This window comes from Dothidotthia symphoricarpi (assembly GCF_010015815.1).
Source record: "Dothidotthia symphoricarpi CBS 119687 unplaced genomic scaffold P153scaffold_1, whole genome shotgun sequence".
Taxonomy (NCBI): Eukaryota; Fungi; Ascomycota; class Dothideomycetes; order Pleosporales; family Dothidotthiaceae; genus Dothidotthia; species Dothidotthia symphoricarpi.
The window spans coordinates 602,828-623,578 of record NW_022985008.1 but is presented as its reverse complement, the minus strand read 5'-3'; the positions used below and the strand labels follow the sequence as shown (position 1 = coordinate 623,578).

The window sequence follows — 20,751 nt, the reverse complement described above, 5'->3', positions numbered from 1 at the left end:
ATCTCCGCATTAAGAGATGTTTAGCTCGGTAACTTAGTACTGCTCTCGGGCTCTCATTGTTGCAGAATGTGATTTCGCTTTCTTGTTCATGACAAGTCTTTGCTACTGACGCTCTTTTGGTCAACGTAAAAGCACAGATCGAAGTCACACAGACTGGCTATGCCCAACAAGAAGTCGCAGCACCAACATAACAACGTGTACGCCTCCAAGTAGTTGGATCAAATCGAATCAAAGCTCAAGAGCAGATGCCCTGCGTTTGGTGAGTCTAAGGATTAATCTCCTAATAGTTACCAGACGCGTCATCCGATGATCCAAGTCATAGGTGTAGTCCCAGATCTACATCTTAACCAGAGACAGTTGTCAGAAACAATCGAATGTTTTCCCAAGAACAAGTTGAAAAGGTATTGCTAGAGAGAGAAAAAATTGCTAGACAGATACTCCCGACAAACCAGGAAGCCTTCATGCTGCTCACTTCCACTCTACGCCCCAAGTAACCTCTCCCTTCCTAAACGGCACAACCTGCACGCTCACGCCATCCTTCTGCAGCACATCAATAATCTTCCCTTGGTTCCTCCTCAGCAGAATCTTCTCGCTCTTCTTATCTTCCACGCCGTAGAAGTTCCTTCCCCAAGCGCTGAAGAACCCCTCCAGCACCTCTTTAGTAACATCCTCCTCCTTGACCACACCCCTCTCGACACCCACCTCCAGCGCATCGAGCACATACCCCACAGCATAAGGCTGCGTGAACACCCCCGCAGCGACCTTATCCTCGCCCCTCTTCTTCACACGGTCATGAGGCGCGGAGTCGGTTCCGAGGAAGAAGCGGCCGTTGCTGCCCACGACTGCTTTGAGAAGGGCATCGCGATCCTCTGGCGTTTTGGCAACGGGTTTGCAGAAGCAGAATGGGTCGCCCGCCCAGTCGTCGATGATGAGCGAGAGGTGGTGCGCGGTGATTGTGCCGGCGACTGTGGGGCCGCAGGCACTGACTGCTGTGAGCGCGGCAGCTGTACTGCAGTGCTCGAGGATGATGCGTAGCTTGGGGAAGCGCTGGTGGAGGGCTTTGAAAGTGGGCAGGAAAGCTGGCTCCGCGTTGAGGATGGTGATGGCGTTCTTGTCCTTTGTGGCTGATGTGTGGGCTTTGGTGGGTGTGGAAGGTACCTCGCCGTGCAGGTTGAGGACCATGTTCTGCTTCTCCATTTCCTCGAAGACGGGGTAGAAGGTCTCGTAGTCGATGACTCCGGAGGAAGAATTCTGTTCGTCTCAGCCATAGACGATATTGGAAAATTTGGAAAACTTACCGTTGTGACACCCGCTGGGTAAGACTTTACGCCCATGATGCCAGCCTTCTTCGCCTCGCGGATCACCTCCGGGGTAATAGATTCATGGAGATAGAGAGACATGAGATAGTCCACATTAGGTTCAATCGCGCGAAGTCGATCGCGATACTCGAGGCATTGCTGAACAGTCGTAACGGGCGGGACCAAGTTCGGCTAGGAAGATTCAATAATCACCCATGAAAAGCTTCAAAAAGACAGCAAGCGAACAACACAAATTGAGCAGAGAAATTCAGAAACGATAATGAAGGAATGACCGACGCACACGCTTGGAGTCAGGGTATCATCTTACCATGACATACACCTGATTCACACCACCATCGCGAATCGTTGGCGTAACGAGCTGTGACATCTCACCATCTCGTAGATGCACATGAGCATCAAACGCCGCTGGCAACTCGATCTCACTCAATTTAGTGAATGACATGGCGGCAACGATGTCAAAGTAGCTATGGAGTACAAGGACTCTTGTGGCTGTTTGAGAATTTTGAGGTTGCTGCGGGCAAGTTCGGTGGGCTATGATTGGATGTTGAGTGAGATCAACCGTTAGGTAAACCAAGCAAGCCAGCCACAACTTCAACAAACCATGTTTCTCAAGCATTGTGTAGTCAAGGTAGCATCGCAATCGAACAGCAATTAATGAGTATTGTCCTGTATATATTATTTTTGATGTCTTTTTGAGTATTTCATATGCCGTATACAGGCGTAAAGACTATGCAAAACAGCAGGGGGGTATCAACATCATCCCAGTTCCCAAACACCAACGCCGAAAATGCGAGTATTTCACAAAAACACCTCTTCCCAGATTATAGCCAAGAAACAGGAACAGAACCCATCAAAACGCAAAATCATCCGCCTACTCTGTCTTCTGCATCTTCAATGCCGCTCCTGTAGAGTCGCTCGCTCTGGACCTCTTCAACTTCGCACGGGGCGATAGACTCTCACTTTGTCTTTTGTTACCCACGCTCACGTCATAAACCTCTCCAGCAGCGGTCAGATCGACCGGAGAGTTGAATCCGCTGCCCCCAGCAGCCGTAGCTGCTGAGCTACCAGCAACAATCTCCTCCGCAAGGCGATCCGCAATAGCGGCATCGTACTCGCGCTCGGAAGCGCGGATCGTGTTGGGATCGAGTTGGCGGGCTGTAGCGAGGAGATCGATACTGCCGTCATCGCTATCATCAGAGTATTCGGATTCTTCATCCGAGCCTTCTTCGGTGACGTTATCTGCACGAGATCGTCCACTTGCAATGTATACGTTAGGGAGCTGGAGGGCAGTGTCAAGGCCATCACTCGAGTCTGATCCTACTTCGGATGAGGCATCAGAATCGTAGTCCGAGTCGATGGTTTCAGAATATGCTGAATCGAAGGGAAGGAAGGAGGCAGGCGGGAGGGCGGAACTGGGCAGTGACTTTCGTGATGCAGAAAGAATCTGTTCCCTGATCACTCGTTGAGGGGAGCTAGTAAACGATGCTTTCATGTCTTTGGCAGACAGTTGCATTTTCAATGCATCGAGGATCTTCTTCGGGTAGAAATTCGACTTGCAGCGAGCAACGGATCCAAGAGTTGATGTCTGTGTCTGCGAACGTCGCACGCGAATGGTAAAGTTATCATCTGGGTGTACGCCTCCTAAACCCGAGGCTTCGAAGTTCATTGCATCAGGGCTGTCATTTCCATTACCGCTGCCGTAGCTCAAAGAGTCTAGTGAAAAGCCAAAGCTTCCTTCGCTGTACATAGTGCGAGAGCCGTCTCGTGAGTCGACATCCATAGGTTCAACATCGAGCGGACCTCGGGACTCAATGGAGTCAGACAAGCAGTTTTCTGGCGAATGACTGCTTGATGGGGCACCAAGCGGTTGGCTGACCATGGCCTTGTAGAGTCCAGGGCTAGTAAGAGAAGCTCCCAAACGGTCACCAGTAAGGTCAGTGCAAAACCTAGCCCTGTTATAGAAAATGATTGGTCCATCGTCGCGTCTTCTCCTCGATGAGGAGCTATTCATAGCAGAGCTGCCCATTCCTGAAGGGTTGCCCGGTTGTGGTGGTTGTAGCAATGAGGGATTGTAGAAGTCGTCCTCATCATCGGAATCCTCCTTGTGGAAGAAGAGTGGTGTATATGCGAGTTTGTTCCGTTCGTTTGCACGCTTTGCTCGCGCAACTTGCCTAGCGTGTTGTTCGGCGTTCGAGGGTAATCCACTGCTTGCTCCGCTGTTGCCAGTCCTGATTTGCTTCAAGGGAGAGTCGAATCCAGGCACATGATCGGGCGGTGAGTTGCCGCTGTACCGTTCTGATGAGCCATCGCTACTTTGCGTGGTGATATCGTAATCACCCTTCCACCGTATCTTGCGTCCATCGGGCGAAAGCTCCAAGTGGCTGCTGTAGTCGGTCACTGCATCCTTGACGAAGTCGGGAGTGACGTGCAGTGTATGGAGTTGGGCCATGTTGATGAGTAGGTTGAGATACAGCCAACCATGTCCTTCCTCGGGCACTTCTCCGGAGGCCATATCTGGCGGTGTGAAGCCAAGATGTCGGAAGTAGTCCATGTTTTCCAGTGGAAACTGTGCGCGATAAGGATCGAGATCAAGGGGTCTAGTCGGGCGTTGATCAGGCGACGAGCCTGAGCCCGCAAAATCTTGTTCGGAGACATGTAGGTTTGGATGGAACTTCTGGAGGGTATCAGCCTGGATCGGGATGTCTCCCTCTTCTTCAGCCATGAATTGAGCTTCGCGCAGTCCTTCTGGTCGGGAACCTCGGCCAGTCGCTTCCCGTTCGCGTCGGTCTGCTGTCGCTGCTGATTGAGCCACTTCCTCTTGCTGCATGGGCTGCGGATGGTTCCCAGACATCGATCGCTTCCCAGCGAATATTTGCTCCAACCGCCGCACTACCAACTGCTTCTTCGACTTCTCTGACATTGTCGTGTCGTATCTTGGGAGCAAACCGAGGGGAATGTCGTGCAGATATGACTGGATGCTCTGCTGCTGACGACCGTAGGCCGACTTGGTCATCTTGCGGTCGTGTTCGGTGGTGTTCAGGGTCTGGTTCGACGGTGCAGACGAGTTCTGACAAGAGGCAGTCAAGGAAGCATATCCAGACTCGGCCGTCCGTTGGTGCTCCAAGGTGGGCACGCGAGAGATGTGCGGGTACTCCTTGTCGGCGTCATCATCGAGCCCGGCGGCAAACTTGCGTAATGTCTCTTCCAGCTCCTTCTTCTTGTGGTCGGACAGACCGTGAAACCGCACCTCGAACAGCTTGTCTTCCTCGAGATGGTCGTCGTAGAGTTTCTCGTACTTCTTCAGCTTCTGCTTCAGCTTCTTGTTTGCGACGGTCAAGTCGTCGATGACGCCGCGGAAGTCTTCGGTGCTGCTGCCATCTGTGCCAAAGTGGACGAGCCCAGGCCGGTATGGCATCGACGAGTACATGCGGGCATCGTGGCTCTCGAGGCCGTTGGGCGGACTCTCTGACGACGAGGAGTTGCGCAGGAAGAACGGCGGGTCGTTGTTGACATACAACGCACTGCTCTGGCGAGCGTCGTTGTTGGTCTTCTCGAACCACTTGCCGGCGTCGCTGCTCTCGCCGGAGCTGTGCTGGTTGGTGAGGAGCTGGGGCGAGATGCTCGAGATGCTCGAGGGGGGGTTGGCCCGGTCGCTGGCAGGCCCGTCCGTAGAGCTCAGTGTCGAAAGTTGCTGGTCGAGGGTCGTTCTCAAGTTGCAATACGATGCAGCCGGCGGACCGTGGCGGAGAGAGACGGACTGGTGTGCTGGGCGGCGGCGGGGGTGCTGTGTGCTGCCTGCAACAGACACTTTGCCAGGAGGATCGTTCATGGTGATAGGCGACGCGCCGTGGCGGCTGGCGGGCTATAGTTACAACGCGAGTCTAACTGCCATGTACGCAGGGATGGCTGATCGTTCGGCTCCGCGGAATGCCTGGTAACTGTGGTACTCCCAATAGAGAACGGTCGATGTGGTTGTTTTGGACTTTTAAGATGGTGGACGTGTACGTTGGAGGTGGCGGAACGACAATACTATCGTGTGGCCTGAATGGCACGCATAGGAGAGCCGCAAGCGTACTCCTAGAGCCATGGTGATGAGCATCTCGCCGTGGCAGCTTTTCTCGATCAACCGCGATGCACAGAATGCGGAGATGCTCTCGCGATCGGGGAACGCTAAGGCAAATCTTAGCCCCGTCTGGACATCGTCGATGAACCTTCATTCTAACACCATCCAGCCCGGACGAGACCGTGTCATAATTTCGGCACTCGATCCGCACACGATCTGTGATCATGGATTCCTCTGCTCTGCCCTCGCTCGTCCGCATCGATCTTGTCACGTCCCATGTCAGCATCACCAATACTCTCGGTGCGCCGCGCCCCAGTCGAGCATCGAACGAGTATCAACAACCCCATCGTCTGCCCCATCGACGTCTGGACAACGCACTGGACGGTAACTGTGAGATGGCTGTACCAGCCACCGCTACAAACGATTGATGCTGCCCCAACGGCCACACGTGTACGATCGAGATCGCACACAGCAGGCCCGCAAGCCATGAAGCTAGGTATCCTCCACCATGTCACAAAAGGCAAACTCAGCCGTTGGACCCTGGCTACCTGCCGATTCGATCAGATGTGAGTCGTAACTAGTCTCGCGGCTGACAGCGCCACCACAACGAGTTTCATCCCACAAGGTTACTCGTTGGTGCGTTTCAATCGACAACAAGGTGCGCATCGCTTGCTGCTCTTCAGTGCCTTGGGACCCTGCATTGCATCCTCGGGACTTTAGAGCCTAGAGCGGTGATCGTCGATGGCCTTGCATGGACCAGGGACACATCAAGGATTAAACACTTCATAAGCCTTGCAGTGTTTCCTAGAGACCATTTTTAAGACAGAGCTTGTTGTCAGCGGTTGTGAGCATCGTCGATCCCAGGAGAGAATGACGTGGTACTTGGACTAGCTGAGAGGAGACGCCCGGATGAATAGCAGAGCGGCAAAGCACCCATCGAAACCAAGTAGGCAATCGACATCCATCGGCAGCGAAAAAGGCAACCGAGATGGAAACACGTCGGGCTCTTGTACCGATCAAATACCTACCTAACTGGTTCTGCCTCTGGCCATCCTGGACCTGGACAATGCCGTCATCTCTTCGCACGATCCAAATTACCAAAACCAATATATCTACCCTTTCGATACCTAGTTCCCTCAAGCGTTGTTCCATAAGTGGCTGTGCAAACCACGACATGGAACGTTCTTGAAGTGGGGACCATGGCGCTTTTCTCCGAACCAACTGCGTGCGCACAGCGAGATCGACAACGGCAGATATCATATCATCGGGGCCTGTATAAACTGCATGAGCCGCATGAATGGACCACAACGCAGCGTTTACAACGAAACCCAACACCGAGCCTATCAAATTCAGTTTCTCCTCTTCAATTGATTGTCACTGGCTATCTTTTTCCGAGCTTTGTGAGTTACACGGATCGACTCAGACTCATCACCGATCCTTACGTGTGTACATGGGGCTGGTGAGACGGTGTGGTGGATGGATGAGACGATGTCGCCTGACGTTATTGCGGTTCATTGGGCGCAGGAGGGTAGTGAAGAGTCGATGGGTAATATTGTAGTCAAGCATGTTTCCTGCTGCTGTAGACATCGCTTGGCAGGCGCCATTGTCGGTTCATTTTCCATGTGAGGTTAGTACACGTTGAAAGCGTGGACGGGAGGATGGTGAGAGGCGACAGAAGACTGTTTCGTGGTAGTCAAGGTGAGAGTAAAGTCACTCGTAAGTTCCTCACCAGTAAACGGCAAGCGCGACAGGCCCACACTCCCACTCTTGCAATCCCTAAACTTTGTCCTGCTGCCTCACTCTTCTAGCTGCCAGAGCAGAGCACATTGAATTCACAGGCAACAAGTTTGCAACGTTCTTTTCACTATCTCGGTTGAGCGAACTTGCCTCCTCGACAACAGAGAGCAGTCTCCTCTCATTGCAACAGCCAGAGAAGAACATCTCATCTGCAACTCCATGGCTACGGCACGTCGTCCTGTAGGTACAGTCTAGTTCAAACAAACGACACCCCATACGTCTCCCGCATAGCTCTACCTAAGGTATAACAAACAACACCCATGCACGGAATCATCTAGTGACTTTACCTGCGGCTGTCGCAACTGCGATGAGGTTGATTTAGTGTTGCCCTACACTCCTAGGCTAGCATGGTATTTGGGAGGTCACAAGTCATTGCGGATGCTTGGTCTTCTTTACCAATGCATACAACAGCAAATCGTGAGATCTAAGTAAATCAAGGATTCTAATCATTCTTGACGTCAATCAACAATGACCCAATTGTCCAATGTTGTTTTGAAGACAGCGCATGGCTTGTCGAACGCCTTCAGTCATCAAATTCATATCTCTAGGTCACAGATCATGACATCTCGAACATTGTGGTTTTGGCCCAGACACAGAGGTTGGTATGTTCGAGGCAACCATATTCATGCTGCGTTTCATCCTGCCTTCCCTAGATGACTATGTCAAGACTCAGTCAAACAGGCACACCCTTACTCCTAAGGACATTCACAGTCGAGTGTCCCGTGTAACCAACCCATTCACTCAATGCCCCCATGAACCCACCAACTTTCCTCAAATCCTGCAGCCTGTTGTCCAGAAACTGCTCCGTCTCGATAAAGTCGGGCGACTTGTCCTGCGTCATGAACACTTCAGTGGCAGAGTATATTGTGGACAGACTAGCGCGTTTCGTGTACCAGCTGCTGTCGACGCTTTGATCGCCCGACAGGAACCAGATCTCGTCTGCGAGGCTTGCGAGCTCGGACAGGGAGGCAGGGATATATGAGGGCTGGGCCATGATGGCGAGTGCCTGACATTGTCAGCATCATGTAGTGTCAAACCTCGGAGAGGAATTGATATACCTCCTGCCAACGATGCACAACCGGCTCGTTTGCACGCAACCGTGCCAGAGTCAATGCCCTGACTTTTGCGCCTACACCCATCTTCTTGCCCTGCTCAGCCTCATCTGGGAATTGTACGTTGTCCGCCAATGCCAATCGCTGCGTGACCAGATGGTAGTTCACCAGATCAAACACACCTCTTGGCAGCAGATTCGTCGATGCATCTAGGTAGCCAGCATCGCGTGCCCCGAGCTTCAGCGCATCGATTGTGAAGCCATGGGCCGGGACATGTGCATATGCGGAAGAGAGGATTGCGGACTCGGCGGGCGGGAATGGTGGCGGTGCGGCGTAGTCGTACGAGTGGTATGCACAAGTCTGTCTATAGACGACTGCTGGACGACGTGAGGCAGCTCGGAACGATCCGAGAAGTGAATTTGCTAATCGCGTTGGCGGCATGGCTGTGGCTGCAGAAGTGCGATCGGGGTCGATGTGGAGAGCTCGTCGAGCTTCCGAGTATCTGATTAGATCGCTATCGTGTGGATCGGGACCATGAGATCGATCTGAATGCCGATCAGGGTCGGCTTGCAGTGCGTTCAGTGCGTCATTGAAACGATGGCGGGCTGGCTGTACGACATTTGTCACGCCACAGACTGATGGCTGGAGCGGTCTGGTCTGGTCTCAAAGTGCGAGTTCATTTCACGTGACGATCGCGTTCGACGTGACACGCTAGTGGCAACGCGTAGTAGGTATGCAGGCTGCAAGATCTCAGGTTCCCCTGGCACTGACATTTGATCTTCAGGTTCAATATTATTTTGGCCCTTCCAGTCTTGATCGCGCGATTCATACTTTCTCAACACGGCAGCGAGGCAACGTCAATTTTGGTTCTAGATCCCGAGTTTCAATTGAGCACCCTGACACGAAGACGACATGGCGCGCAAAGAAAAGGCAGAAGTCAGCGAATATGAGCGCAAGAGGCAGGAAAACATTGCGAAGACGCAGGAATTGTTGCGAAACCTCGAACAAGAAGCTGCGCAGGCTGGCTTAGGGCCTTCCAAAACGCGCGCGTCATCCACAACGAAGTCGAAAGCGAAGAAACCTGCGCCCAAGAAGATAAAGCAGGAAGACGTTGGGCCACGGCGAACATCGTCACGTCTGAAGGGCATTGAGGCGGATAGTGACAAGGCGAAGCGCAAGGCGGAGGAAGAGTATGACGCGTTACGCGAAGCCGATCGGGCAAAGAGACAGCGCGTCAGCGGTGCATTTAGACTCAGTGACATTGTTGTTGCTGGCAAAGGATGGGATCAAAGTGGGAACTTCTTGTCTATCGTTGGGCCTGCGAAGCCATATGAGCGCACGTTTGACTTTGACGATGTGAAGGAGACCACGGACAAGGAATTGAGAGCATTGAGGGAGAAGATGAGCGGCTTAGAGCTTTGGGAGGACTTTGAACCAAACGAGGTAGGTCACCACCTTTTCACAATTGCAAAGTGGCGCAAGAGCTGACGTACGTTCACGTACAGATCAAAATCACGCCCGAGCGAATATACGCCATGGGCCTTCACCCAACAACCGAAAAACCTCTAGCCTTCGCAGGAGACAAGCTGGGCAACCTCGGAATCTGCGATGCCTCACAAAAGGTCTCGGTGAAACAGGAGGAAGACGACGAAGACGCCGACATAGAAGGACCAACAATCACTACCCTTAAGCCGCACACACGTACAATACACACCTTCCAATTCAGCCCGCACGACGCAAACGCACTCTACTCCGCTTCATACGACTCCACAGTACGGAAACTCGATCTAGCAAAGGGGGTTGCAGTCGAAGTATACGCGCCATCTGATCCAAATGAGGATGCGCCGTTATCCGGTCTTGAGATCACCCAGAACGACCCACATACGCTATACTTTTCTACTCTTAATGGTCAATTCGGAATATACGACATGCGCACACCGGCCTCAACAGCAGACGTTTTCCAGCTCTCAGACAAGAAAATCGGAGGCTTCAGTCTGCACCCCCAGCATCCACACCTCGCGGCCACGGCATCTCTGGACCGCACTCTTAAGATCTGGGATTTGCGCAAGATAACTAAGACGGACGGGGAGCGGCTTCCGGCATTGGTCGGCGAGCATGAGAGCAGACTTTCCGTTTCACATGCGGCGTGGAATTCGGCGGGGCAGGTTGCTACCGCGAGCTACGACGATACGGTTAAAATCTACGATTTCGGGAACTGTGCCGATTGGGGGGCTGGGAAAGAGTTGACGGAGAGTGAGATGAAACCCACGACTATTGTGCCTCACAACAATCAGACTGGACGATGGGTTACTATGTATGTTGTCCACTTTTCCTTAGTGAGAATAAGCGTGAGAACTGACAATGTATACAGATTACGAGCCCAGTGGCAACAGTTCCCGCAAGATGGTGTCCAGCGCTTTTGCATTGGTAACATGAACCGGTTCGTCGACATATATACTGCGAAAGGTCAACAACTGGCGCAGTTGGGTGGTGAGGGCATCACTGCGGTGCCGGCTGTTGCTAAATTCCATCCGACGCTTGATTGGGTCGCAGCTGGTACTGCGAGTGGAAAGCTGTGTTTGTGGATATAATTTTGGTGTACGATACCCCGAACAACGATGATGTCGTTTCAATTTTGTACCTTGGTTCGTTTGAGCTGGAGTTGGAAGATCCAATCAACAACGAGTTGCAAAGCCATTTGGAATACATCTGTTGGTTACAAGGCGAGGGCCTCGATATTCGGTTGACAAAATGTTCAGACATACATATTTCCTGCTCACGCATTCCGATCATGACGCACCAGATAACACGCCGCGTTGTCTTGACTACCGTTGAGCGGCTAATCGACAACACGCAGAGTCGAGTGTTGACGGGAAGTAGCAAGTAGACCAGCAGAGGCATATCGAAGGAGAAGGACATCCGATGTGGCTGTCACCGTTGGCTGCTATAGGCAGATGCTTGGCAAACCTGGCGTAAAAGAGCACACATTCTCACAAACGACATTAGAGATGAGCGGAAGTTCAGCAATCGTCTGCTGGCTTGTTTGAAGCTGTAACTTTGCCAACTTCCAAGGAGAAGATGTTCCCCATACTCAACGAAAGGCTGGTGGCTTATGCAATGTCATGGCCAAGTTCAGACATGACACCAGGGCAGACCCTGTGTACATAGTAGAATTATTAAGGGGTTGTTTGAGAGGGGTATCAGTCGATTGTAAGAGTTGTACTGTTCAAGTAGTATGGGGTATCTCATCTCAGTCTTGAGAGGACTTAGGAGGGTTTGATCGAAGACGGTATGCTTTCACTCTGATACACGATGTATCTGCGATGTTTGTATTTCGTAACAAAGCTATCCGTCAGTTATACTTGAGTGACGTCAAACTATAAGCCAAAGAGTTCTGATTGGGGGTGTTACCAGTATAATCCAGGCAGGATGGAGGGCTGAATATCACCGCGCATCGCTAGATAACGGCGTTAACGCAAAGTGATTGGCCGGCGCTTGCCTGGCACAACCGTGCACGCACAATCAAGAAGTTGCTCATGTCTTGCATGTGCCATACATTGCTCGGCTGACGGCAGATTGTGCAACCACAAACGAAGACCAATTGCTTGATTTTCTGCATCCTCTCAAGTCGCACAACGTGAACTCCTCGCTGCTTTCAATATGCCCACAAATGCTTTCCGCGCTCCCACCCAGCTTCGTCTACCACCTGCAGCCAACGTCCCTGAACTGGGCCATAGCTATCAATACTAAATTCATTGAGGAGGGCGCATACGCACAGTTTCTACTAGCAATAGCATAGCACTGCAAGCATACGTAGTATGGTGGGTAGAAAAGCAGCCGTTTCTTCCACACCGTCCTGATCGAACATGTGGTTGGGTGCTGATCGTCGTGTATGGAGCTAGGCGGACAACGGCGAAGTTTCTCAAGATGACCAGTCGCGACCTCGACATCACAGTCCTCAGCCAGGTATCTCGGATGTGCGTCGTGAGGGTGTGAAAGATTCATCCAGTGGTCAGCCTGTTGAAAGCCCACGCGCACACCGCCGTCCTTCGCGCACCCATTCAGTCACCCAAGATTCCGCACGGTCCATATCCCCATACGAAGACACGGATAAGGGACGTGTCAAGAGAAGCAAGCAAGATCGAAACATGTCGAAGAAGATTACCCGAAGTGACTCTGTCCAAGACTATACGTCATCGGTATCACAGTCCGGGGAGCTGAACTGGGAAGAAGACGCCGATGCTTTCATCCCAAAACTCGGTCAAATCCTGGAGGATAGAGAGAATAGGCCGTCGAAGAATCGTGCCAGTTCTACAGTCAGTTCCACGGTCAGCTCTTCAGTGGATCCTCGTGTTCGTCGCCGTCGTCGAACTGAAGACAGCGATCTGGGTCATTCACGAGTCCGAGAGAAGCACAGCTCATCACGGCGGCGCCATGAGAGTCTGGCTAGCCAGCCGAATTCCTCTCTAGGCTTGAATCTCTCTGGATTAACACAGCAGCCTAACACGTCTAATGAAAGTAACTCCACTATCACGCAGCAGTACTATCATGGCCAGGGCTATCACATCGAGCCCTACGAAAAAGAGAGACTGTCTATGCCTGCGAGTGCGAATAGCCCGACAGTGAGTGAGATGGAGCCTGCACAATCTAACGTATTTCAATACATGACCAACGACCCTATGCCTGAGCAATTTGTGGGTGGAGTTCCTCACGGCGTTCGACCTACTGCTTCGTCCTCGTCTTCATTCGAAGCTTCTCACACTCAGGATGGCTCGTCTTCTAACGCGGAGGAAAACCAGCATTCGAACATTTCACCAGCAACCTCGCCAGCTTTGACACGAAGATCCAACAGTGATGTATCACACCGTCGTCGCCGTCGTCAGCATCCACGTGATCCTAAAGTGCCTCTCTATGCAAGTAGCTTCGTTCATGGCCATGGTAGTCAAGGGGGTGATTCGGAAAATGTTGAGAACGAGGAAAGTAATGAGGAGGGCAGTACGGAAGAACACAATGCGAATTCCTACCCTGTCGATACCCATTACGCGCACCCTGCCGCGAGGAACGCTCATCCCAGAGTTTCTTCATCCTCTTCTGGAAATAGTGATCTGCACTCCAGACGTCTTCGACAGCAAGAGCGAGAGCTTGCTAGCCACATTCTCCAGAACCCTCAACCTCAAACAGATGTTCACCTCGGTGACGCGTCCTCTCCAAACCCATACCCTTCGATACCTTACTACGAACCGTACTCTCCGGCAGGTGCACCGCCACCAAACCTATATGCTACAGGGCAGATGTGGTCTCCTATGCCGCCTATGCCGCCTCCGCTACAGATTGCATACACACCGCAGTCTCCGGAAACCACATATGGTGTACCAATGGCTCTGCAGCATCACATGGTTGCTCCCGATGCCTTGGTCTCACAAGGCACCCCTGTATACCCACCAAACTATCTGCCATATACTCCAGAACCGGATTTGACCAAGACCACGGTAGTGGGATACGAGCTTCTCGCTGACAAGTTGAATAAATCTTCCAAAAGCAATGGTCATCTCCCACGAGTGGGGCATATCGCACCTTTGTACCGCAAATTCGGAAACTTGAATCATCGGGTTCTGCTTCATCTACAAGACGAGATCAGTGAATTGGAAGAAGAGCTTCGCTATCTCGACGAGTCTATCGCCCAGACCTCATCCAGGGATGAAGCAGGACATATCCACCCTGCCTCGAGGCGAGGTGACGCCCGCAATGGTAGCGAGTTGTCTTGTAAAAGAACGGAGCTGCTCGGCCGCATTTTCCAAAAGATAGGACAATACAGTAAGTGTGATGAAACATTCCTTCCAGTAGAAGACTTGATTGACACAATCCAGATAAAGCACTATCTTCGTTTAGCAACGTGATAAACAACTTGGAGCCTGCTAGCACGGAAGACATCCGTTCTTATCGCAAATGGATGGAAAAGCGTGCGCCAATCGACCATGCAGAGTCCCGCTTCCTTGAGCGCAAGGATGACCTCGTTAAGGTTTCGCGAACAAAGCCTGCAAACGCCAGAGATGAGCAACCACATTCCGCAGTAGTCTGGCTTCCGCTAGTTCTTGTGCTTCCTCTCATGGCGTTCGCGATGGTGCCCAACCTGCTTGGACGACTCTTCGTTCTTCTGCTTATCGGCGCCACTGAGATCATGTTGGTCACGTCGACACCTGGGCTGATGAACTTCATGACCGTCCAGGAATGGACCGGTATTGCCTCCATGTAAGTTGATTTTTCTTTGCACGCTTGCCTACCGAGTGACCGGCGACCAATGACGAGTTGGCTGGGAGTTGGTGCTTTGTGGGGTGCAAGCGCCACCAGTTGTGAGCAACGGTGCCGAAACTCTGGTTGACCCCGAATCCTGAGACGCGTGAAACCCCAAGAGGAGTTTGAGACCAAAGTCACTCTCCCTGCACTCCTACACGCTGCGCACATTACTCTCAAATCCTGAACCTGTTCCTGCGTCCTTAGATTTCTTGAGCTTGGAGCTGATGCACGTTAGCTATTTCGGAGTAATGGCGCTGCTCGCCGCCCTTACGCACTGACTCTGACTCGGGAACTGTGGACGGGCCATGTCTGGCGCCACGAGATCGACGCGCATAGACAGGTGTTGAGCCAGGCACACCCGTCTTGCCCGACGGCGTCCTTGGATTGCGGAGTTGTTCGCTTTGCGCGCCTGTCGTTTTGTTTGTGCGCATGGCGTCATCTTGTGTTGATAGGGCTTGCGACACTGTGTTTTGGGCTCCATTGCTTTTGGAGCGGCGTTCACGGCTGGGAATATTAATATGATTTTATGAGAATGGTCCGATTGGTTGTATGTTGGTACTTGGCAAGTCCATTCGGAACTCACGGACGACGGCCTCCAAGGTAGGCTCCGCGGAAGCCGAGTTGGTGATATCAAGAGCAGATACGGAATGCCAGAACCGTGGCGTGATGTTCATTGAGAGTTATGCTTGGAAGCGGCATAGTAGATGTGTTTGTTGAATCCCCCGCTCGTTGTTACTACTGGTGTGTGGGCGTGTGGCGCGGGCATTGAGTTTCCATGATCAAGCGTGAGCCGCTGCAACGGTACCAGGGTGTAGGTATTGCGATAGTCATATAATCATGGTGGCTTGCCAGCTGCAGGTGTGCCATGGTCGCGTCGCGTGTATTTTGGAGGCAGCATCTCGATGTCATTGAGGCAATATGCGGTACATTGAGTAATACAGCTTGATCGAGATAAGTCAAGCCCATATCAAGACGAAGGATTGCTTGTACAAGCACGGCAGCAGAGTTCAGGGCGGCAGTGTGACAAGGTCTGCATTCCAAATCCAATTATGCGCCAGGCCAGGCAATGCGCGTCTTCGTGGCTCTCTCTTCTGGTCTCTGGTCTCTGTCTCTGTCTCTGGTGGATGACCAGCGGCCCGCCGCAGGACTGCACACGAGCGCAGAACCATGGATCCAGCAGAGGCCTGTCCGTCTTGAGTCTTGACGTTCGGCCGTAGCCTGCTAGCGCCAGGAACCAGCGCAGGCCCTGTCTGCTTTGGGTCGTGATGCTCGGATAGGATAAGGGGGGCATGGGTGCAAATAAAAATCACCGCACCTGACCAAGGTTTCAGATGGGCTGGGCGGCGTATGCGAACCCTGCGCTGGGCCCTGTGCCTGTCCGTGAGTGGGCAGCTCCCCTCGCGGTGTCTTTGTGCCGTTGTTGTCGACGTTGCCGATTGCGAAGACCCTCGCCCGCCGTCTGCAGCTGTGGACCTTGTGCATGCTCTCCACAGAGCCCCTGGCCCACCGCCTGCCTAACGCGCTGAAACACTGCTCCTTCCCGCCCATTGCTCTTGCCCTGCGAGACTACTAGATACACTCGACGCCTCTACCCGTCCGCCTGCTGCACCGCACCACGCCCTCCCTCGCCCATTTGCCTCGAGACGCACTGCACGTCTGGAATGCTGCAGGAGTCGACCTGTCCCCTCGCCGTCTGAGCCCCGCACCTGCCTGTCGCGTTGCCCACGGAGACCCACCCACCATTCAGCGCGCGCGGACCCTATCTGCCACGCCTAGGACCCAAGATCTTGACCCGGACCCGCAACCCGTTCGCGAGCCACGCCCCCAGCACCTCGACTGCATCGTCGCTGCCACAACACCGAGAAAGACTCGCGCATCCCACACCAAGCGCCACGGCGCTGCCTGTGTTGCTGTGAAGCCTCACGTCCTTATCGTCATCGCCGCCCACGGCCACCGCGACTGCCACCATGGCCGTCTCGATGCTGCACGCTCCCTCGCGAGCCTCGACCTCGTCCTCGTCGTCCTTCATCCCCGTCTCGCGCCAGAACACGATGTCGTCGCACGATGGCGCGCGCTCGGTGCGCCAGTCGAAACGCTACTCCGTCACAGCGCTGTATCTGTCCATGTCGGCAAAGGACAAGGACCTCGAGATCGAAGACGACCTGGCCAGAGGTATGTTTGGAGCGTCGAGCAACGGCAGTCGAGGCACGAGCTAACCGTCCGCAGCCCAGAAGATTCTGCGCGAACTCAAGTCCAAGATCTCATCGCAGTCGAAAAAGAACTTCGTCCTCGAAAAGGACGTGCGCTACCTCGATTCGCGGATAGCGCTGCTCATCCAGAACCGCATGGCTTTAGAAGAGGTACGTCTCGCTCGCCAGCCTGCGACATGAGCGTGAAACTGACTGACTGTGCTCAGCAAAACGAAGTTGCAAGCCATCTTGAAGACGGGCTCGAACTTCAAGAGGGCTTCTTCCCCAACGACGACAAGACGCAGAAATACGGCAACCTGCTCTTCCTCCTACAGTCCGAACCGCGACACGTTGCCCACCTCTGTCGCCTGGTGTCCATGGCTGAGATTGATGCCCTGCTCCAGACTGTCATGTTCACCATCTACGGAAACCAGTACGAGAGTCGTGAAGAGCATTTGCTGTTGACCATGTTTCAGGTACGAAAGACACATTGTCTCCGCAATGCCTAGCTAACGTGTGAAATTAGTCAGTACTCACGTTCCAGTTCGACAACACGCCAGACTACAGCTCGCTTCTGCGCGCCAATACACCCGTCTCGCGTATGATGACCACGTACACCCGAAGAGGACCCGGCCAGAGCTATCTCAAGGTCGTTTTGCAAGACAGTATCAACTCACTCATCGAATTGAAGGATCTTGATCTCGAAATCAACCCGCTCAAAGTATACGAGAAGATGGTCCTCGAACTTGAAGAGCAGGGCCAATTACCAGCCGATCTTCCAAAGGGTGTTACTGCAGAGCAGGCCGCAGAGAACGACAAAGTCCAGCAGATTATCGGCCCACGTGTGACCATGCTCATGGAGATAGCCAACAACTTTCTCAGCACCATTATCAACGGCCTCGATGAGACGCCCTATGGCATCAGGTGGATATGCAAGCAGATTCGCAGCTTGTCACGGCGAAAGTACCCTGACGCACAGGATCAGACCATTTGCACGCTCATCGGCGGCTTCTTTTTCCTCCGGTTTATCAACCCTGCAATCGTTACACCGAGATCATACATGCTTATCGATGCGACACCAGCCGAGAACCCCAAACGCACGCTCACATACATTGCGAAGATGCTACAGAACTTGGCAAACAAGCCCTCCTACGCGAAGGAGCCGTATATGGCCAAGTTGCAGCCTTTCGTCCACCAGAACAAGGATCGAATTAACAAGTTTCTTCTTGATCTCTGCGAAGTACAAGACTTTTACGAAAGCTTGGAGATAGACAACTACGTTGCTCTGTCGAAGAAGGATCTTGAGCTCTCTATCACACTCAATGAGGTGTATGCGACGCATCAATTGTTGGAGAGACATATCGCGGAATTGGTAAGCTTTCCTGGCGCGCATGACGGTTGAGAGTGTTTACTGACTGGATATAGGCAAAGGATGACAGTTCGCATTTGGGTGTAATCTTGTCAGAACTCGGACCTGCACCAGCCCAACTTCCACGAAAAGAGAACAGGGCCATCAATCTGCCGTTGTTCAGCAAATGGGAGACACCACTTGACGATTTTACAGCAGCTTTAGACATCACACAAGAGGAGATCTTCTTCATGGAGGCTAAGTCGACCTTTGTCATGATCCTCCGCTCGCTCCCACCCAGCACCTCGGTTACCCGACGTCCTTTGAGGCTCGACAGGATCGCCGAAGCAGCTGCAACAACGAAAAACGACTCCGTGATGGTGAAGAAGGGGATTCGGAGCATGGAACTTCTCAGCCAGTTGCAGGATCTGGGCGTCATCGACAAAGAAGACGGATTCTCACTTCTTAGGGATGAAGTCGAGCAAGAGTTGGTTCACTTGGGGTCCATGAAGGACAAAGTTATCGACGAGACAAGGAAGCTTGACGAAGTCAACCGCACGATTCGAGACCACAATGCCTACTTGATCGGTCAGCTGGAGACGTACAAGTCTTACCTGCACAACGTCCGCAGCCAGTCTGAGGGCAAGACAAGGAAACAGCAGAAACACCAAGTCCTAGGTCCCTACAAGTTCACGCATCAACAGCTGGAGAGGGAGGGCGTTATCCAGAAGAGTAACGTCCCAGAAAACCGGAGAGCTAACATCTACTTCAACTTCACAAGTCCACTCCCCGGTACGTTCGTCATTTCGCTGCACTACAAAGGTCGCAATCGTGGTCTCCTCGAGCTCGACCTGAAGCTCGACGACCTCCTCGAGATGCAGAAGGACAACCAGGAAGACCTGGACCTCGAGTACGTTCAATTCAACGTGTCCAAGGTTCTTGTCCTCCTCAACAAGCGATTTGCACGGAAGAAGGGATGGTAGAATCGCCTCCTCCCACCACGCGACGCGCCACGAAGAAACTACGATACCCCCGATTTTTACTATGTTCTCCCTGCTGTTTGACGTTCTTCACCCCCCCTCGCATGCAATTCTCTTATCCTTTGCTACGATTATTCTCAGGCACATTTTGACGCTGAAGGAGTACGGAGCATGTAGGGCTATTTTTCAGTTCTTTTAGGATATCCACAGGAGAGCTGAGGTTGAGACGATGCGATATCGACGGACAGATATCATTTTGTAGGAGGTGGACATGTTTTCAGGCTTGATGCTGGGGTTTCTTGCAACCAAAGCGTGCTTGTGTGTTCTTCACAATCCTCGCTCTAATACGCATGTTGCACACATTTGGGGAGAGTAAGAATACCCCGGCTAGCGTTATCTTGCTGCCTTTTCGTTGCTATGCTCGTTTGAGGTCTCGGCAGGACCGGGATTGTATTTTTTCCTTTGTTGACTGAGCGATATCCAATTGTACGATATGGAATGGACTGCTTTGGAGGCTTGGTACTTAGCACTGTGCTGGTGTAATGGAAAGGGATGCGAGCGGCATGATGCTCTTTGTTTGATCAGCATGTGTAGTGTTTGTGAAGTACGTGATCAACAACTCCAACTGCAGGCATTCCGTGGCCCCAACTTCCTTGTTGTTTCGTCCGCGCAAGGATTGAAGATATCCGAGTTTGGCCTCACTATCGTTGAGGCCTTGAACCTACGTCACCAAGCCCCAGTCACCACACACTGCTCTTCTGCAACCCTCACGTCCGGCCAGGCATATAATTGCAACTGATATCATCAGTTCCCTCCATCTATCTGTCTCACATCCATGAGATAAGAGATAACACAAGCGTCATGCCATGCATGCCCTGCGCTGGTGCCTGTCACGGCCACCCCCCACTAGCGTATGATCGTCAGGTTGTCACGCGCTGATTCGTCGGAACCTAGGCATGACTGACGAGGCTGTGACTGTTACACGAGGAGCTGGAACTCTGCTCGTCCGGTCTCTCTTCTCTACACACTCAACTTCTTCCACTGTCTCATTCCGCTATTGTCTCTTCGGCTGCGACGGCGTGACGGGCTCATTCCCTACCACCATCCTCATCACCACTATCAATATGTCGCAATCCATTGCTATCCCGAAGCGGACGAAGAAGGAGCTCTCGCACGGCTCAGCGGGAAGCTCCGGCTCGAGCCCTGGGAGCTTCGCGGCATATGGCAGTTTTGGAGCGTCGTCTGTTTCGTCGACGCCGGCGGGGAGTCCGTCGCAGGAGGGCAAGATGCGGAGGCAGTCGCTCATGTGTAAGTTCCGCGGGTGTCAGAGGAGGGGCACAGGACAGGGCTAATGACAGTCCAGCTGAGTCGTTCTCTCGGGCTGAACACACGGTTATCAATGTTGGGGATGCGGAGAGTCCGCGCCTGATCACTTGTGTCAAGGCGTCGCAGGGCTTTGATTGGAATCAAGGTGCGTTTTCTCGGCTCTTGCTGTCCTTTTGTTGGTTCGGCAGGATCGAATTGAGCGTGTTTGCTGACGGTGTGTCACAGAGATCTTCCTTCCCAGTTACGCCGACTACCACTTCGACGACCTCGAGTGCCGACAGGATCCCGTGCAGGACATTGTGCTCACGGATGAGGAGGCAAAGAACATGTTTCCTTCATGATAGTGATACAAATGCGGTATCATTTGGCATTGGGGAGGCGCT

The 20,751-nt window shown here is 52.7% G+C and overlaps 9 protein-coding genes across 9 annotated transcripts; 4 read left to right on the top strand and 5 right to left on the bottom strand.

Annotated features, from left to right (window-relative positions):
* Positions 1-222: 222 nt before the first annotated feature.
* On the bottom strand, positions 223-1,786 carry P153DRAFT_362333 (Dihydroorotase). The gene is made up of 3 exons (XM_033667108.1): positions 1,627-1,786; positions 1,299-1,490; positions 223-1,251 (listed from the first exon to the last, which is right to left on the bottom strand). The coding sequence occupies exons 1-3, from the start codon at positions 1,759-1,761 to the stop codon at positions 469-471; spliced, it is 1,110 nt and encodes a 369-aa protein (XP_033528962.1). The 5' UTR covers positions 1,762-1,786; the 3' UTR covers positions 223-468.
* A 275-nt stretch (positions 1,787-2,061) lies between these two features.
* P153DRAFT_362332 (uncharacterized protein) lies at positions 2,062-5,397 on the bottom strand. The gene has a single exon (XM_033667107.1). The coding sequence runs from the start codon at positions 5,146-5,148 to the stop codon at positions 2,191-2,193; it is 2,958 nt and encodes a 985-aa protein (XP_033528961.1). The 5' UTR covers positions 5,149-5,397; the 3' UTR covers positions 2,062-2,190.
* A 672-nt stretch (positions 5,398-6,069) lies between these two features.
* On the bottom strand, positions 6,070-6,900 carry P153DRAFT_4723 (uncharacterized protein). Its single transcript, XM_033673217.1, has one exon. The coding sequence runs from the start codon at positions 6,640-6,642 to the stop codon at positions 6,187-6,189; it is 456 nt and encodes a 151-aa protein (XP_033528960.1). The 5' UTR covers positions 6,643-6,900; the 3' UTR covers positions 6,070-6,186.
* A 666-nt stretch (positions 6,901-7,566) lies between these two features.
* P153DRAFT_362329 (ubiquinone biosynthesis protein COQ9) lies at positions 7,567-8,858 on the bottom strand. The gene is made up of 2 exons (XM_033667106.1): positions 8,238-8,858; positions 7,567-8,185 (listed from the first exon to the last, which is right to left on the bottom strand). The coding sequence occupies exons 1-2, from the start codon at positions 8,670-8,672 to the stop codon at positions 7,853-7,855; spliced, it is 768 nt and encodes a 255-aa protein (XP_033528959.1). The 5' UTR covers positions 8,673-8,858; the 3' UTR covers positions 7,567-7,852.
* Positions 8,859-9,143: 285 nt separating this feature from the next.
* Positions 9,144-10,822, top strand: P153DRAFT_371926 (WD repeat-containing protein; the record flags this gene model as incomplete). Its single annotated transcript, XM_033669352.1, has 3 exons — positions 9,144-9,674; positions 9,737-10,545; positions 10,603-10,822. 3 exons carry the CDS (start codon positions 9,144-9,146, stop codon positions 10,820-10,822), a joined length of 1,560 nt encoding a protein of 519 aa, XP_033528958.1.
* A 984-nt stretch (positions 10,823-11,806) lies between these two features.
* On the top strand, positions 11,807-14,917 carry P153DRAFT_362327 (uncharacterized protein). The gene is made up of 4 exons (XM_033667105.1): positions 11,807-12,052; positions 12,134-14,045; positions 14,099-14,480; positions 14,761-14,917. Exons 1-4 carry the CDS (start codon positions 12,050-12,052, stop codon positions 14,801-14,803), a joined length of 2,340 nt encoding a protein of 779 aa, XP_033528957.1. The 5' UTR covers positions 11,807-12,049; the 3' UTR covers positions 14,804-14,917.
* Positions 14,918-15,532: 615 nt separating this feature from the next.
* Positions 15,533-16,073, bottom strand: P153DRAFT_380386 (uncharacterized protein; the record flags this gene model as incomplete). The annotated part of the gene is made up of 2 exons (XM_033669926.1): positions 15,533-15,775; positions 15,846-16,073. The coding sequence occupies 2 exons, from the start codon at positions 16,071-16,073 to the stop codon at positions 15,533-15,535; spliced, it is 471 nt and encodes a 156-aa protein (XP_033528956.1).
* Positions 16,074-16,492: 419 nt separating this feature from the next.
* P153DRAFT_279973 (Rho GTPase activation protein) lies at positions 16,493-19,045 on the top strand (the record flags this gene model as incomplete). The annotated part of the gene is made up of 5 exons (XM_033663052.1): positions 16,493-16,697; positions 16,752-16,885; positions 16,942-17,190; positions 17,241-18,086; positions 18,140-19,045. 5 exons carry the CDS (start codon positions 16,493-16,495, stop codon positions 19,043-19,045), a joined length of 2,340 nt encoding a protein of 779 aa, XP_033528955.1.
* A 1,121-nt stretch (positions 19,046-20,166) lies between these two features.
* Positions 20,167-20,709, top strand: P153DRAFT_371924 (uncharacterized protein; the record flags this gene model as incomplete). The annotated part of the gene is made up of 3 exons (XM_033669351.1): positions 20,167-20,350; positions 20,406-20,513; positions 20,594-20,709. 3 exons carry the CDS (start codon positions 20,167-20,169, stop codon positions 20,707-20,709), a joined length of 408 nt encoding a protein of 135 aa, XP_033528954.1.
* Positions 20,710-20,751: the final 42 nt, after the last annotated feature.

Excerpts from the sequence above, each read along its gene's own strand:
- P153DRAFT_362333 (XM_033667108.1), bottom strand. The coding sequence starts at position 1,761 with ATGTCATTCACTAAATTGAGTGAGATCGAGTTGCCAGCGGCGTTTGAT. Across the intron at positions 1,491-1,626 it reads TGAATCAGGTGTATGTCATG|CCGAACTTGGTCCCGCCCGT; the intron begins GTAAGATGATAC and ends GAATCTTCCTAG. Across the intron at positions 1,252-1,298 it reads ACCCAGCGGGTGTCACAACG|AATTCTTCCTCCGGAGTCAT; the intron begins GTAAGTTTTCCA and ends TGAGACGAACAG.
- P153DRAFT_362332 (XM_033667107.1), bottom strand. The coding sequence starts at position 5,148 with ATGAACGATCCTCCTGGCAAAGTGTCTGTTGCAGGCAGCACACAGCAC.
- P153DRAFT_4723 (XM_033673217.1), bottom strand. The coding sequence starts at position 6,642 with ATGATATCTGCCGTTGTCGATCTCGCTGTGCGCACGCAGTTGGTTCGG.
- P153DRAFT_362329 (XM_033667106.1), bottom strand. The coding sequence starts at position 8,672 with ATGCCGCCAACGCGATTAGCAAATTCACTTCTCGGATCGTTCCGAGCT. Across the intron at positions 8,186-8,237 it reads TTGTGCATCGTTGGCAGGAG|GCACTCGCCATCATGGCCCA; the intron begins GTATATCAATTC and ends TGACAATGTCAG.
- P153DRAFT_362327 (XM_033667105.1), top strand. Across the intron at positions 14,046-14,098 it reads CCAAAAGATAGGACAATACA|ATAAAGCACTATCTTCGTTT; the intron begins GTAAGTGTGATG and ends GACACAATCCAG. Across the intron at positions 14,481-14,760 it reads TGGACCGGTATTGCCTCCAT|CTATTTCGGAGTAATGGCGC; the intron begins GTAAGTTGATTT and ends GATGCACGTTAG.